Source organism: Lissotriton helveticus, chromosome 10, assembly GCF_964261635.1.
Source record: "Lissotriton helveticus chromosome 10, aLisHel1.1, whole genome shotgun sequence".
In the NCBI taxonomy this organism is placed as follows: domain Eukaryota; kingdom Metazoa; phylum Chordata; class Amphibia; order Caudata; family Salamandridae; genus Lissotriton; species Lissotriton helveticus.
The window spans coordinates 42,844,894-42,859,627 of record NC_136071.1 but is presented as its reverse complement, the minus strand read 5'-3'; the positions used below and the strand labels follow the sequence as shown (position 1 = coordinate 42,859,627).

At 49.5% G+C, this 14,734-nt stretch overlaps 1 protein-coding gene across 1 annotated transcript in view; it reads right to left on the bottom strand.

Annotated features, from left to right (window-relative positions):
- LOC144785021 (metabotropic glutamate receptor 6-like) overlaps positions 1 to 14,734 on the bottom strand; it is a 250,240-nt gene that overhangs the window by 80,565 nt on the left and 154,941 nt on the right. Inside the window, exon 6 of the mRNA XM_078664138.1 lies at positions 3,518 to 3,718. Within this exon, the coding sequence (XP_078520264.1) occupies positions 3,518 to 3,718 (201 nt within the window). The remainder of the gene's footprint in view (positions 1 to 3,517; positions 3,719 to 14,734) is intronic.

Here is a 14,734-nt window from a genome sequence, read left to right as displayed (position 1 = left end):
TACAGAACCAGACCATCATTACTTTAGTGGCATTCACAAAATGCCTCGATGCAGGCCCTGTAGCCCCGGTCCAGCAGAAATAATAAAAACATTGGCATGCTACAGGTGACATGGGGGAAAGGTGTCAGCATGCATCTGATCCCTGGCTGCAAACCAATCATGGGATATCAACACCCCCGGGAGAAGTTGGAAAAACAGAAAACCTCCCAGTTGAACCATTTTGTGAATGGCATGGAGCGACTGAGAGAGGTGGGCAAGCCTGGGACGTATGCAGTTGCTTGTCCGAGGACCTTCTGAAAACAATGTGGCTGAATTGTTCCTTTCTTACCTCACTTCTCAATGAATTTGGTCATACATCCATACATCCATTCACCCATCCGTCCATCCATTCTTTTAGCCATCCATCAATACACCATTTCCTCCCTCTCTCCATTTATCCTTCCTTCTCTTCCTCAAACCCTCCTTCTCTCCACTCATCGTTCTTTTCTCCATCCATCTTTCTCTCCATCGTTCACCATTCCTCTGCTCCCTCCTTCTGTTATCCATTGTTCGTTCCTCCATCCATCCATCCATCCATCCATCCATCCATCCACCCATCCATCCATCCATCCACTCACCCACCCCCCATCCACCCATCCATCCATCCATCCATCTACCCACCCACCCACCCATCCATCATCCATCCATCCATCCATCCATCCACTCACCCACCCATCCATCCATCCATCCATCCATCCACCCATCCATCCATCCATCCACTCACCCACCCACCCATCCACCCATCCATCCACCCATCCATCCACCCATCCATCCATCCACTCACCCACCCTCCCATCCACCCATCCATCCATCCATCCATCCACCCATCCATCCATCCATCCATCATCCATCCATCCATCCATCCATCCATCCACTCACCCACCCATCCATCCATCCATCCATCCATCTCTTCATCGCTCTCCCCATCAACAGTCCTTCTTTCAATTCATTCTCCTTTCTTTATTTTGTTGCCTCCCCCACAGCTCCATCATGCTCTTCTCATATCCACACTGCTCAGAGAAACCCACCCTTCTCTGGGGGGGAGTCACAACGCTGTGCCTACACCTGAAAGGGGGTGGTATCCATTCCAAATGGCAGCTATCTGTCAGGGAAGGCTTCCACTCTGCGAACATAGCAGACATTGGTTGGAGGAGATAATGGTATTGATAATGCTCCTCTGACGTCTATCGCATTCTACGCATTTTAAGCGCTGCTCTCTCAGCCTATGTCTCTCTCAATATATCCTCTAACTCCACTCTCTGACTCATCCGAAACCTCATTCTACTACTATGATCCACAAAATAGCCCTTTCTAGAGTCTTGCCTCCTCGATCTCTCCTTTTCCACTTTGGCCAGACTGATGAGATCATTAGGATTCACCCCAATTTCGTACGCAGACGACACTCAGCTCCTCCTGACATTTGACAAAAACAATCCCGACACCAAACTCAGATTCTCTGAAGGCATGAAATCTATTGCCACCTGGCTGCAGGTCAACGTCCTACAACTTAACGCGGGCAAATCAGAAATCATGCTGTTTGGAGGAGCTGAAATCTGCTCGACACCCATATGGTGGCCGGACGTCCTAGGCACTGCCCCCACCCCTAAAGAAGCGGTCAAAAATCTTGGTGTCTGAATCGACCGTAAATTGACTCTTGAGACGCATGCTAACACCACGGCGGGATCTTGCTTTTACATACTTGGCCTTCTGCACGGGATCTTCCCCCTCCTTCCCATCTCCACCAAGAAAACGCTAATGCAGGCCTTAGTTCTTAGTAGACTAGACTACTGTAATGCCCTCATGTTTTCAGCCAACAGTGTCTCCATAAAGAGACTACAGGTAGTCCAGAACACTGCCGCCCGCCTCACTGTCGACGCCCCTGCCAGAACACCCTCAGAACCTCTCCTGAATCAACTCCACTGGCTCCCCATACTAAAAAGAATACAATTCAAAATAGGCTGTATGATTCATAAAGCTCTCAGAGGGCAAGGGCCTATGTATCTGACTTGTAAACTGACCCCCTACTCCCCCACGCGCACACTCAGATCCAGTTCGGAGCTTCTGATCACCATCCCTAGGATAAAAAAGGCACGCAGTGGAGGCAAAGCATTCTCCTACTTAGCTCCGGTGTTTTGGAATCACTTGCCGTTACATTTACGGGCGTGTTCCAGTTTGACCCAATTCAGAAAGATGTTAAAAACGTATCTCTTCAAACTCATGGTCCTGTTATGCTGTCAAAGTTCCAAGCGTCGAGATACCCTCAAGGGTGATTCAGCGCTATATAAACCAATAAACATAAACATACTCATCCCAAACCTCTTCCTGCTGCTTGCTGCTGCTGCTTTGATCTGCCAAATAACACTTTCTAGACCCTTCCCTCCCAACATCATCCTTTTCAATCCAACTAACAGACTCACATGTCCACAGCTCAAATGACCTCCTATTTCCCTTTACTAATCCACCACGAATCCCTTTTGGGTTCCTGAGGGTAAACATCCTTCACAACGCGGTCAAAACACCGCGTGCCATTACGACGCGACTTTTACAACGCAAGTCGTTGCGCTGGAGGGCGCTCTAGACTAAGGAATAGTAGATTTACTATTCAAACACCTTCCCTACTGTACGTAGGCTTGAGTTGGAATAATAAATCTTACTATTCCTAAGTCCAGCACCCTACAGCCCTTTTTACAATTCTAATAAACAATGAGTAATTATATACAGCAACTCTCGAGTGTCAGTGTGCACAGGTCTTATGCATTATTCCTTATGTGCTGAAGTCTCATCCAAGGCAGAGTGATGCTGACTACTCTGTAGGACTCTGACAAATACAAAGGTAGGTTTATGATGACGTGCATGGTGATGGTTCCGATGCACATACTGTAATGGGAAACAACCTTTACAAAGCAACTTTTACAACGCACTACCATTACAACGCAACTATTACAACGCATGACACTACAACGCATACCACTACAACGCATGTCATTACAACGCATACCATTACAACGCATAACATTACAACGCATAGTACCCTTACACTATCCAACACTTACCCTACTGTTGCACCCTCATGGAGTTAGAATAGTAATTTTTACCCCTACACTATCCAACACTTACCATACTGTTGCACCCCCCTGGAGTTAGAATAGTAATTGTTACCCCTACATTATGCAATACTTACCATACATGCAATGTAATGTTATGCGTTGTAATGGTATGCGTTGTAAAGGTAGTATGCATTGTAATGGAATGCGTTGTGATGGTAGTTTTAAAAAATTTGTTGTAATGGCATGCGTTGTAATGGAATGCGTTGTAATGGATGTTGCGTTGTAAAAAATGCGTTGTAAAGGTAAGCGTTGTAAAAGTATGCGTTGTAACGTCATACATCCTACAGTAATGCATAGGGCAGTGCAGAGAGTCAGCATATGCATCGCGCGCTCATGGAGTGACGTCTAAGGATGGCCCGCGGGTGACTCACCATTGAAGTTGACGCCCCGGATGTAGCGCAGCAGCTTTCGACCATTCATGGGGTCCATCTGGTCACAGACGCCCATGGAGCCGGGGCAAAGGTCATTGTGCATGTTATGCAGGGCGTGCGCCATGGCATAGACTGCGTCGATCACAAACTGCACCTTGCCCTCCTGCTCGTACAGCGAGTCCTTGCCAATCCGTTCTTCGCCTGCAGAGGAAGAGGATGTCAATGGGGTAGAGATTACACAGGGAACAGACGTCTCACCCATACTCATAGGTATCCCTCCGCGCTTTAGTGGGACCCCCACACCTGAGATTTACCCTCAAAATGTCCAACTTTATCTCATGACTCAGCATCACTGTGGTAGCCACTGACACTTAACATGCCCTTGGAAGGAGGGCAAGGGTCAAAGGCATGTCAAGTGTCAAAGGGCCAATGCATCAAAAAGTCATTTTGCGATTCTCAAATAGCGTTTTTTTGCAAATCGCTATTTGAGAATCGCAAAATGCTATGTATGTAGGTTTTGCAATACATTTTGCGAATCCTTCATATTCCTTAATTGCGAATCCCAAATTGCGATTCGCAATTAAGGAATACCTCCCCATTCATTCCTATGGGCCTAGAGGCCCATAGAATGAATGGGAAGACATTCTAAATGTGTGATAACCAATTTGCGAATCGCAAATTGAGAATGCAATTTCAAGGGTGCAGGAGTGTCCAAAGGACACCCTGTTGCACCCCTGAAATAAGCATGGGTGCACCTGTGGCGCACATACATGCCCTAAGGTCATGTATGTGCTTCACATAGCACTTTGAAAAATGCAAAAAAGTGCATTTTTCAAAGAAAGCGCAAATTACCACCAACTTGAAGTTGGTGGTAATTTGGGATTCCTTAAGGCGAAACTGCACTTTTTTGGTGCATCTTACATTGCATTTAAGGAATCGCAAAATTTGCGATTCCTTAAATGCAATCGCAAAATAATTTATTTTGCACGCACATTTGCTACATACATACCATTTAGCACAAATGCGTTCGCAAACGCCGAAATTCTGCGCATTTATTCTTGATATATATGGACCAAAGTGAGGCTACCAGGACAATATTAGCCCCATGGATGGATGGTTACTGAGAGCAAACTGAGGTCTGGAGCATATGTGCTCCTTCGTCCTGCCTCATGTTTATGCAGAAGACTGACCACCTCATGCCCTTGTGATTATGCAGTGACAGTACTCTGACGGTCCTGCCCTCACGGCATAAGACCAACCACATCTTGCCATCGTTTTTATGCAAGGATAGGAGACCAATTACTGCACACCCCCATGTTTATGCAGAGACAGGTTACCAACTATCCCTTGACCTCATACTTATGCACCACCTTAAGACCGACCACCTCCTGCACTCTTGTTCATGCAGGGGCATGAGACTGACCCCCTCTGTCCTCATATTTATGCAGAAACAGAAGACTGACTGCCCTCACTCTTGTGTCACGCAGGAGATGGAGAATGACACAGGTGACCGACTGCCTCCAGCACTCGTGTTCACACAAGTGACCGACTGCCTCCTGCCCTCGTGTTCAAACAGGTTACTGACTGCCTCCTGCCCTCGTGTTTATGCAGGTGAGCGACTGTTAGAATTGGGGGTCTCTGGTTGGCGCAAGTATTCACTTGTGACAAGCAGGGACCCTCTCCTCTAAGTCAGGGCGAAGGCTGACCCCTTAGAATTACCCTTGCTCACCCTCTAGGTGCGTGGCGTGAGCAGCCAAGGCTATTCTTCAGGCGTTATTGGGTTAAGCATTTGAAATCACACACACAGTAAATGTACCAATCCCCCCACAAATGGACACCAGGCTGTGGATATATGAAAATACGTCTTCTTTATATAAAAATATATCTATGCAGGCAAGACTTTATCACAAGACCAATATAACGTTTTTAACTTAGGCCACAAGATTGTAAATAGGCAAGTGTTCTTGGTTACAGTTCAAATGTTTCCTTTAAGTCTCTTTTACTTCCCAACAGTTCTTTTAGTTCTTTGGTTGTCTTTACGGTCTTTTAGGATGCTTTTTCCAGGGTACAAGTTACTTGATGCCCCTTTTGGACTCACAGGGCGCTTCCCCCGGTGAAATACGAGAGACCCTACCGCGGCTCACGCATCTAGCGTGAGCAGCGTATGTCGCGTACTGGGCCCTACTCAGAAGCCCGAGGCATAGCAAGGCAAAACCCTGGTACGAGCCATACTCAGCTTGTGCGGCTTGTAATTCGGGGGCGGGAGTTTCAACGTACGGGGCACTTTCCAGAGTGCTAGGGCCAGACTCCATGGGTTGTGCGCTTCGTAGCGCTATAGTGCTTGTAGAACAGGAGAACTCCCCTCTCACTATGGATGCTCACGCCTTTAACGTGAGCGGGAGTATGAGGCGTACAAGGGGTCACAATACAGAGCGTACAGTTTACTCACGGCCACATGGAGTGGATGGTGCAAACGGGGAAATAAAACGTTGCGGGCCCCGAGCCCGGTGCGGGATCCGTGAGAGATGCTTGAATTCCTTCTTGGGGGGACGAGCTGTGCACGGACAGTGCGACTCATTTCTGGCAGTGTCTCTGGATTTCCGTCTACTGCGGGTGTGTGCACACAGGCGGGCACGGCGCACGACCTCGGTACAGATGGTACTGGGGTCTCCTAACAGGGGGGCGGCGCAGCCTGCAAACTCCTCGGGTCGGCGAGCTGGGACAGCAGGGCACGGTCCAACGTGCGGGCTGCAGTCTCGGCGTAGGTCACCGGCCTTGAGGAAATTCCAGCGGGAGGGGCGAGTGAGCGCTCAGTGCGCTCCAGTGGCAGGCAGGGGCAGAGGAGCAGACAGGCTCCCGAGTGCCACAGCCCTAGGAGGGGGCGATGGGGCCACAAACTCGACTCCGGCGGGAGGCACATACGGCTGGTAGATAGAAACGAGTGAAGACACAATGAACCCACTGGTCCTGGGGTTCAGTTCAGGGGCAAGCTCAGTCAAGCCCTTGGAGAAAGTTTCAGCACAAGTCTACAAAGTCTTTTCAGCAAGTCCTCTCCTCTCCTTCCTCAGCAAGGCAATCAGCAGGCCAGTCCTTCCAGCGTCTTCTTCTCCTTCTAGTTGGGCAGAGGTTCATTGTGGGAAACAAGATCTAGTTTGCAAGGAGCAGGGATTCTACTTTTATACAGCATTTTCTTTGTTCTTACAGGCCAGGGGGGCCTTTGCATAACTTCTTTCAGTCTCTGAGCACTTTGTTGGGTGTACTCTGGTCTCTCCTTTCAGGGAGCAGGGATGGCACATCAGACGCTCCACAGGATGTGGAGCCAGCATTGTGTGGACAGGGGCAGCCAGGATGACTTTGTTGACAGTGCTTCTCCCTTCCTGGGCCAGATGTCGGGCTGAGTCATCAGTCGCTCTCCAGGCGGTGGAGCCAGCATTGTGGTGGCAGACCACAGCCCTATTCAGAGTCCAGGGGCACTCCCACCTCCCACTAAGGTGTAATCCTTGCATTCACTACCTGTCATCCCCCAGCCCTGTCACTCACATATCCCAGACAGTCAGATACACATCCTAGCAGAGGCGCGCTGAAATGGTTAGGCAAGCAAATGCTAGCTTTCTAAAAGTAGCATTTGCAAACACATGACATTAAAATAAACTTTACTAAAAGAAGTATTTTATTATTCTGAGTTCAGGCATACTAAACTTGACTTTCTACCATGTTTCCTGAGCCTGCTGGGATTTATGGGGCCGATTCACAGAACTAACTTAAGACAAAATCCTAAACTTACTACTTTTGGTATTCACAGAAGTTAGGATTTTGTCTTAAGTTTGTCTTAAGACAAACTTAAGACAGACTTAAGACAGACTTAAGACAAAATCCTAACTTAAGTCTGTCTTAAGTCTGTCTTAAGTTTGTCTTAAGACAAACTTAAGACAAAATCCTAACTTCTGTGAATACCAAAAGTAGTAAGTTTAGGATTTTGTCTTAAGTTGTGAATCGGGCCCATAGAGTGTAATAATTCCATCCAGCCCTTCTTGGCCTAAAAGAGCAGGTAGCCTTACAATAGTGAAAAACGAATTTGGCTGTAATTTACTATTAGGACATGCCACACACATCAGGGCATGTCCTACCTTACACTTACAATGCACCCTGCCCTTGGGCCTACCATAGAGGTGACTAATATGAAGTAAAGGGAAGGTTTAGAGGCTGGCAAGTGTGTGCACTTGCCCAGCCAGCATGACAGTTCCAGACTGCACGCAGGTTCTGCAATGGCAGACCCTAGACACATTTTAAAAGGCTGCTTCTGTGGGTGGCGCAACCAGCGCTGCAGGCCCACTAGCAGTATTGGCATTCACAAGCCCTGGCACTCCTGGTGCCCTTTACTGGGGACTGACAGTAAATCCAATGAACCAGTCATGGACATCAATCACATATACATTTTGCACAGGGAGAGCATATGCACTTTAGCACTGGTCAGCAGTGGTAAAGTGCCCAGAGTCATTAAACCAACAAAAACAGGTCAGAGAGAATATTGGAGGAAGGCAAAAAGTTCAGGGATGACCCTGCCAAGAGGGCCAAGTCCAACACAACCCCCTTCCAGCTAAAATGCAGGGTAGACCAATCATCACTTTGATGGACTTCCCGGCTTTGGGCGATAGAACATGGACCTGGCCCGCAACAGCAGGGGCACATTCCAGTTCTACGCCAATCTGAGCCTATTTCAAATCCTCTGTCCATACTCTCAGGATCCATCAAGCCAATACCTGGGAAACCCTTCTCTACACCTGTGGACACCACCTGTGCAGCACCTAACCTTAACTTGCTCCCAGGTGTGTCCCAACAGACCGTCATCAAATCACAGTGGCTACTGACAGTAGTCAGGGATGAGACCCAGGCCTCATGCCTCTCAGGGCTCTCAAACCTCTGTGGCCTCAGAGAGCGGGGGGCAGTAGCCCCAGGTGCTTGGCACCCTTTGTCCTCTCTCCCTCCTGTCAGGTCAGGTATGTCATCCTGGCACTGACCAACCAGCCCCAGACATGTACCTGGCGGCTGGACCAAAGACTGGGGTGGGCTTTCCCACACCCGGTCCTCCTCCTTGGGGCTCAGTACCCTCCCACCTGGAGTGGTACCCCCTTTCAGAATTGTCAGGGCGCCTGTAGCAGGTGACCTGCACAATTCGCCCACCAGTTCAGGGGTGCTATCCTGTAACTGGGGCACCAGGTCAGGGGGGACACCCTCCACCTGGCCCTCTATCCTAGGGTCTAAACCCTCAAACTGCACCGGGGTCAGAGGCAAGGACTCCCTCCCTCTGCACCCCTTACCAGAGTACTGCCCACTCCCCACTGGAGTGGTACCCCTCGAAGTGACATGGGTCAGGACACTGATTACAGTGGTCCCACCCTCTAGGTCAGACAACACCTGAACCTGGCTCTCCAACTCAGGGGCCCAACCCTGCAGTTGAACACTTGCCTGGCGCACCAAGACTTCCCGGGGAGCACCCATGCCCCCCCCGAGGGTGGCACATAGCTCATGTGTCGTGTGACAGTCTGGCTGGCGCAGATCTCCCAACCCCTGTCCCTCTGACAGTGCAGGAAGATCCCCCAGGACAGAAGTGGCGTCCCCATGGTCATTCACTGGGGACGCAGCCCTGCTGGCTGGCCCCTGACCCACTGGCTCTTCCACTGGGGACTCTTTCCCCCTCTCACCCCTCCTTCTGGACTTCTGCACCCTCCCAACTGGAGGGGTACTGCCAGACACCAGAACTACTGGAGCTCTGTTTACAGAGCCTTCCCATTCTCTAGCCACTGGGGGATCTCCCTCAGTGGGTGACTCATCCGGACAGCCTAGGCTCCCCACCTGGTGTCCCCTTAAAGAACCATCCAGGCTCTGAGACTGAGGTTCGGCACTACCGGGACAAAACCCATTCTCACTCCTTCCCCTTAAGGACAGGGCGTGAGACCCTACACCCCTCTCACTACTACAGGACCTAGCTGGGCTACTCTGCGCCACTTCCACCACTCTGGGCTGGAAGATACCTGAGCCACTCCCCACAGAATCACACCCCAATGCCTCTCCAGACCCTCCGGAATCCACCACAAGGTCTGCCTCCAATGTGAGCTCCCTGGGGTCAGAGAACTTACTCCCAAACAGGTGTTGGCATAGCTCTGCAAAACTGGGACTTAAAGTATGCTTTCCCACAATTGGATCACACAGACCCCTAGCAGGGTTAACCAAACTATCCTTCACCTCTCCATCCAGTGCCTCACACACATATGCCACACCATTCTTCTGAGACTGGCCAGACAGTATCTGACTGTCTCTGTCACACAACCCACACTCTTCTGGGCGGTGTTTACACTCACCCACCAGGACCTCAACCATGGGGGAATCCCTCCCACCACTAGGACCATGAACTCCTACGCCAGCCACCCTATTCCCTTCAGGGACGCTGCGCACTACTGGAGCTCTCTCATGCCCTTGAACCTCCTGTTGTAAGTTAACCCCCTCCAAGTCAGGTGCCATATCTCTAGGTGGGCGCACTATGCTGTCAGCACTAGATACCTGAATGTTGCTGCCACCAGCTGAGCGGGACTCCACCTCCAACTCAGCAAAGCTCAATCTGCGAGCTACACAAATCTCCTGTTGTTGGCTGAAGCCCTCCTGGCTTCAAGCTCCTTGAGCTCCAAATCAAGGTCTCCCATTTTCAAGCAGTGATTTCTTTGGCGTTTTTGCGCCTCCATTGCCAATTTTTGCTTCTCCATTTCCATTTGTCCCTTTAATCTCGCCATCTCCATTGCATGTGCCCTGGTTGCTGCCCTGTCTGCCAACTCCTCTGGCGACAGGCATCTGGTTGCTGCCTTTTCCATCCTCACTGAACCAGGCATGACGTTTTCAAAAACACATGGAGATCTCCCAGCAAACTTATAAAAAATGGAAATCTGTGACTGCGTTATAGGTCTGCTCTCACTATGTGGTGATCAATAATTCACTGTATGTAAACCACAAATGCAAATTCGCAAATCCTCACCGCTGCGTCCAATGTTAGAATTGGGGGTCTCTGGTTGGCGCAAGTATTCACTTGTGACAAGCAGGGACCCTCTCCTCTAAGTCAGGGCAAAGGATGACCCCTTAGAATTACCCTTGCTCACCCTCTAGGTGCGTGGCGTGAGCAGCCAAGGCTATTCTTCAGGCGTTATTGGGTTAAGCATTTGTAATCATACACACAGTAAATGTACCAATCCCCCTACAAATGGACACCAGGCTGTGGATATATGAAAATACGTCTTCCTTATATAAAAATATATCTATGCAGGCAAGACTTTATCACAAGACCAATATAACGTTTTTAACTGAGGCCACAAGATTGTAAATAGGCAAGTGTTCTTGGTTACAGTTCAAATGTTTCCTTTTAGTCTCTTTTACTTCCCAACAGTTCTTTTAGTTCTTTGGTTGTCTTTACGGTCTTTTAGGATGCTTTTTCTAGGGTACTAGTTACTTGATGCCCCTTTTGGACTCACAGGGTGCTTCGTAGCGCCTCGGGGCACTTCCCCCGGTGAAATACGAGAGACCCTACCGCGGCTCACGCATCTAGCGTGAGCAGCGTACATCGCGTACTGGGCCCTACTCAGATGCCCGAGGCGTAGCAAGGCAAAACCCTGGTACGAGCCGTACTCAGCTTGTGCGGCTTGTACTGCGGGGGGGGTTCAACGTACGGGGCACTTTCCAGAGTGCAAGGGCCAGACTCCATGGGTTGTGCGCTTCGTAGCGCTCTAGTGCGTGTAGAACAGGGGAAGTCCCCTCTCTCTATGGATGCTAACGCCTTTAACGTGAGCGGGAGTACGAGGCGTGCAAGGGGTCACAATACAGAGCGTACAGTTTACTCACCGCCACACGGAGCGGATGGTGCGAACGGGGAAATAAAACGTTGTGGGCCCCGAGCCCGGTGCGGGATCCATGAGAGATGCTTGGATTCCTTCTTGGGGGGACGAGCCGTGCACGGACAGTGAGACTCGTTTCTGGCAGTGTCTCTGGATTTCTGTCTGCTGCGGGTGTGTGCGCACAGGCGGGCGCGGCCCACGATCTCGGTACAGATGGTACTGGGGTCTCCCAACAGGGGGGCGGCGCAGCCTGCAAACTCCTCGGGTCGGCGAGCTGGGACAGCAGGGCACGGTCCTATGTGCGGGCTGCAGTCTCGGCGTAGGTCACAGGCCTTGAGGAAATTCCGGTGGGAGGGGCGAGTGAGCGCTCAGCGCGCTCCAGTGGCAGGCAGGGGCAGAGGAGCAGACAGGCTCCCGAGTGCCACAGCCCTAGGAGGGGGCGATGGGGGCACAAACTCGACTCCGGCGGGAGGCACACACGGCTGGTAGATAGAAACAAGCGAAGACACAATGAACCCACTGGTCCTGGGGTTCAGTTCAGGGGGCAAGCTCAGTCAAGCCCTTGGAGAAAGTTTCAGCACAAGTCTACAAATTCTTTTCAGCAAGTCCTCTCCTCTCCTTCCTCAGCAAGGCAATCAGCAGGCCAGTCCTTCCAGCGTCTTCTTCTCCTTCTAGTTGGGCAGTGGTTTGTTGAGGGAAACAAGATCTAGTTTGCAAGGAGCAGGGCTCCTACTTTCATACAGCATTTTTTTTGTTCTTACAGGCCAGGGGGGCCTTTGCATAACTTCTTTCAGTCTCTGAGCACTTTGTTGAGTGTACTCTGGTCTCTCCTTTCAGGGAGCAGGGATGGCACATCAGACGCTCCACAGGAGGTGGAGCCAGCATTGTGTGGACAGGGGCAGCCAGGATAACTTTGTTGACAGTGCTTCTCCCTTCCTGGGCCAGGTGTCGGGCTGAGTCATCAGTCGCTCCCCAGGGGGGCGGAGCCAGCATTGTGGTGGCAGAGCACAGCCCTATTCAGAGTCCAGGGACACTCCCACCTCCCACTAAGGTGTAATCCTTGCATTCACCACCTGTCATCCCCCAGCCCTGTCACTCACATATCCCAGACAGTCAGATACACATCCTAGCAGAGGCGCGCTGAAATGGTTAGGTAAGCAAATGCTAGCTTTCTAAAAGTAGCATTTGCAAACACAGGATATTAACATAAACTTTACTAAAAGAAGTATTTTATTATTCTGAGTTCAGGCATACTAAACTTGACTTTCTACCATGTTCCCTGAGCCTGCTGGGATTATAGAGTATAATAATTCCAGCAGCCCATCTTGGCCTAAGAGAGCAGGTAGCCTTCAATAGTGAAAAACGAATTTGGCTGTAATTCACTATTAGGACATGCCACACACATCGGGGCATGTCCTACCTTACACTTACAATGCACCCTGCCTTTGGGCCTACCATAGGGGTGACTAATATGAAGTAAAGGGAAGGTTTAGAGGCTGGCAAGTGTGTGCACTTGCCCAGCCAGCATGACAGATCCAGACTGCACGCAGGTTCTGCAATGGCAGACCCTAGACACATTTTAAAAGGCTGCTTCTGGGGGTGGCGCAACCAGCACTGCAGGCCCACTAGCAGTATTGACATTCACAAGCCCTGGCACTCCTGGTGCCCTTTACTGGGGACTGACAGTAAATCCAATGAACCAATCATGGACATCAATCACATATACATTTTGCACAGGGGGAGCATATGCACTTTAGCACTGGTCAGCAGTGGTAAAGTGCCCAGAGTCATTAAACCAACAAAAACAGGTCAGAGAGAATATTGGAGGAAGGCAAAAAGTTCAGGGATGACCCTGCCAAGAGGGCAAAGTCCAACACCGACTGGCTCCTGCACTCGTGTTCACACAGGTGACCAATTGCCTCCTGCACTTTGGATTGTTTCTGGTGTGTTGTTTTTGTAGCTGTAATAGTGCATCTTCCCACTAGACGCGTGGGATTTGCAGGCCTGTAGCTGGTTTTTGCTTCTTTTTGTCCCGCTATTGGCCTCATCGCAGGATTTTTTGCGTTCGCGTTTCTCATTTTTGCGGCGTGGCTTTGGTTTTAACGCAGACATTTGACCCGTTATCTGGTGACTATCGCATGGTACCGCCATGTTGAGAATGCTTCGTTAACATGCCGTAATTTTCCGGCGATGTTGGGAGTTGCGTTAAGTAACTTTTGCGATGGTTATCACACGTTCTTGAGAATATGGCCCCCTGGGTATTAGATTCTGTGATAGTTCTTCGAAAAGTTTAGCCTCACCAGCATCTGATCAGCAAAAGCATAATACCTCTTCCTCATGTATCTCACCAGTGAAGGATTCATCGATGCAATCTAATGCGGTCAAAGTCTGCACACAGCCACAAACATGAGAGTTTGTGGGATTTCACAGACTAATTTACTGCACATTTCCAAAGATTTACTACTGTCAAAGGCAGGTTACATTGGTGGGTGTGGGCAGGGATCACCCACAAGATAGGTGTGAGTGCAGGGCACGGGGTTGATCAGGGGGTCCATTTTCGACCTGTGCAGAAACAAAACAGCGAGGGCATTTTTCCTGTAGAAAATATATAGCTCTATAGCAATCACATAAATATGTAGGTGGGTATTTCCTCATGCGAAAATGGGATTAACAAAAGTAGTCCAGAAGTTTTGGTAAAACTGCCTTAGTCCTAGCATCCCCCGGAGTACACTTAGACACCTTTGTGAACCCAGGAGTGAATTCAGATCGTGGAAGAAACCGACAGGAGTACATTTCTAACAGTTTGGGGAGTCGGGATCAAAATGCAAGTCTCTTAGGGTCATATGTATCGAGCAAAATTGCGTTTGCGACCGCAATTTTGCCAAATGGTATGTATGAAGGCAAATCTGTGTCCAAAATAAGGAATTGCAAAATTTGCGATTCCTTATTTTGCGATTGCATTTAAGGAATCGCAAATATTGCGATTCTTTAAATGTAATGTAAGAAGCACCAAAAAAGTGCAATTTGGCCTCAAGGAATCCCAAATTACCACCAACTTCAAGTTGGTGGTAATTTGCGATTTCTTTGAAAAATGCACATTTTTGCTTTTTTCAAAGTGCAGTGTGAAGCACATCCATGCCCTTAGGGCATGTTTGTGCGCCACATGTGCACCCATGCTTATTTCAGCGGTGCAACAGGGTGTCCTTTTGACATCCTTGCACCCTTGAAATTGCATTCTCAATTTGCGATTCTCTAATTGCTAATCGCAAATTGAGAATGTCTTCCCATTCATTCCTATGGGCCTCTAGGCCCATAGGAATGAATGGGGAGGTAGTCCTTAATT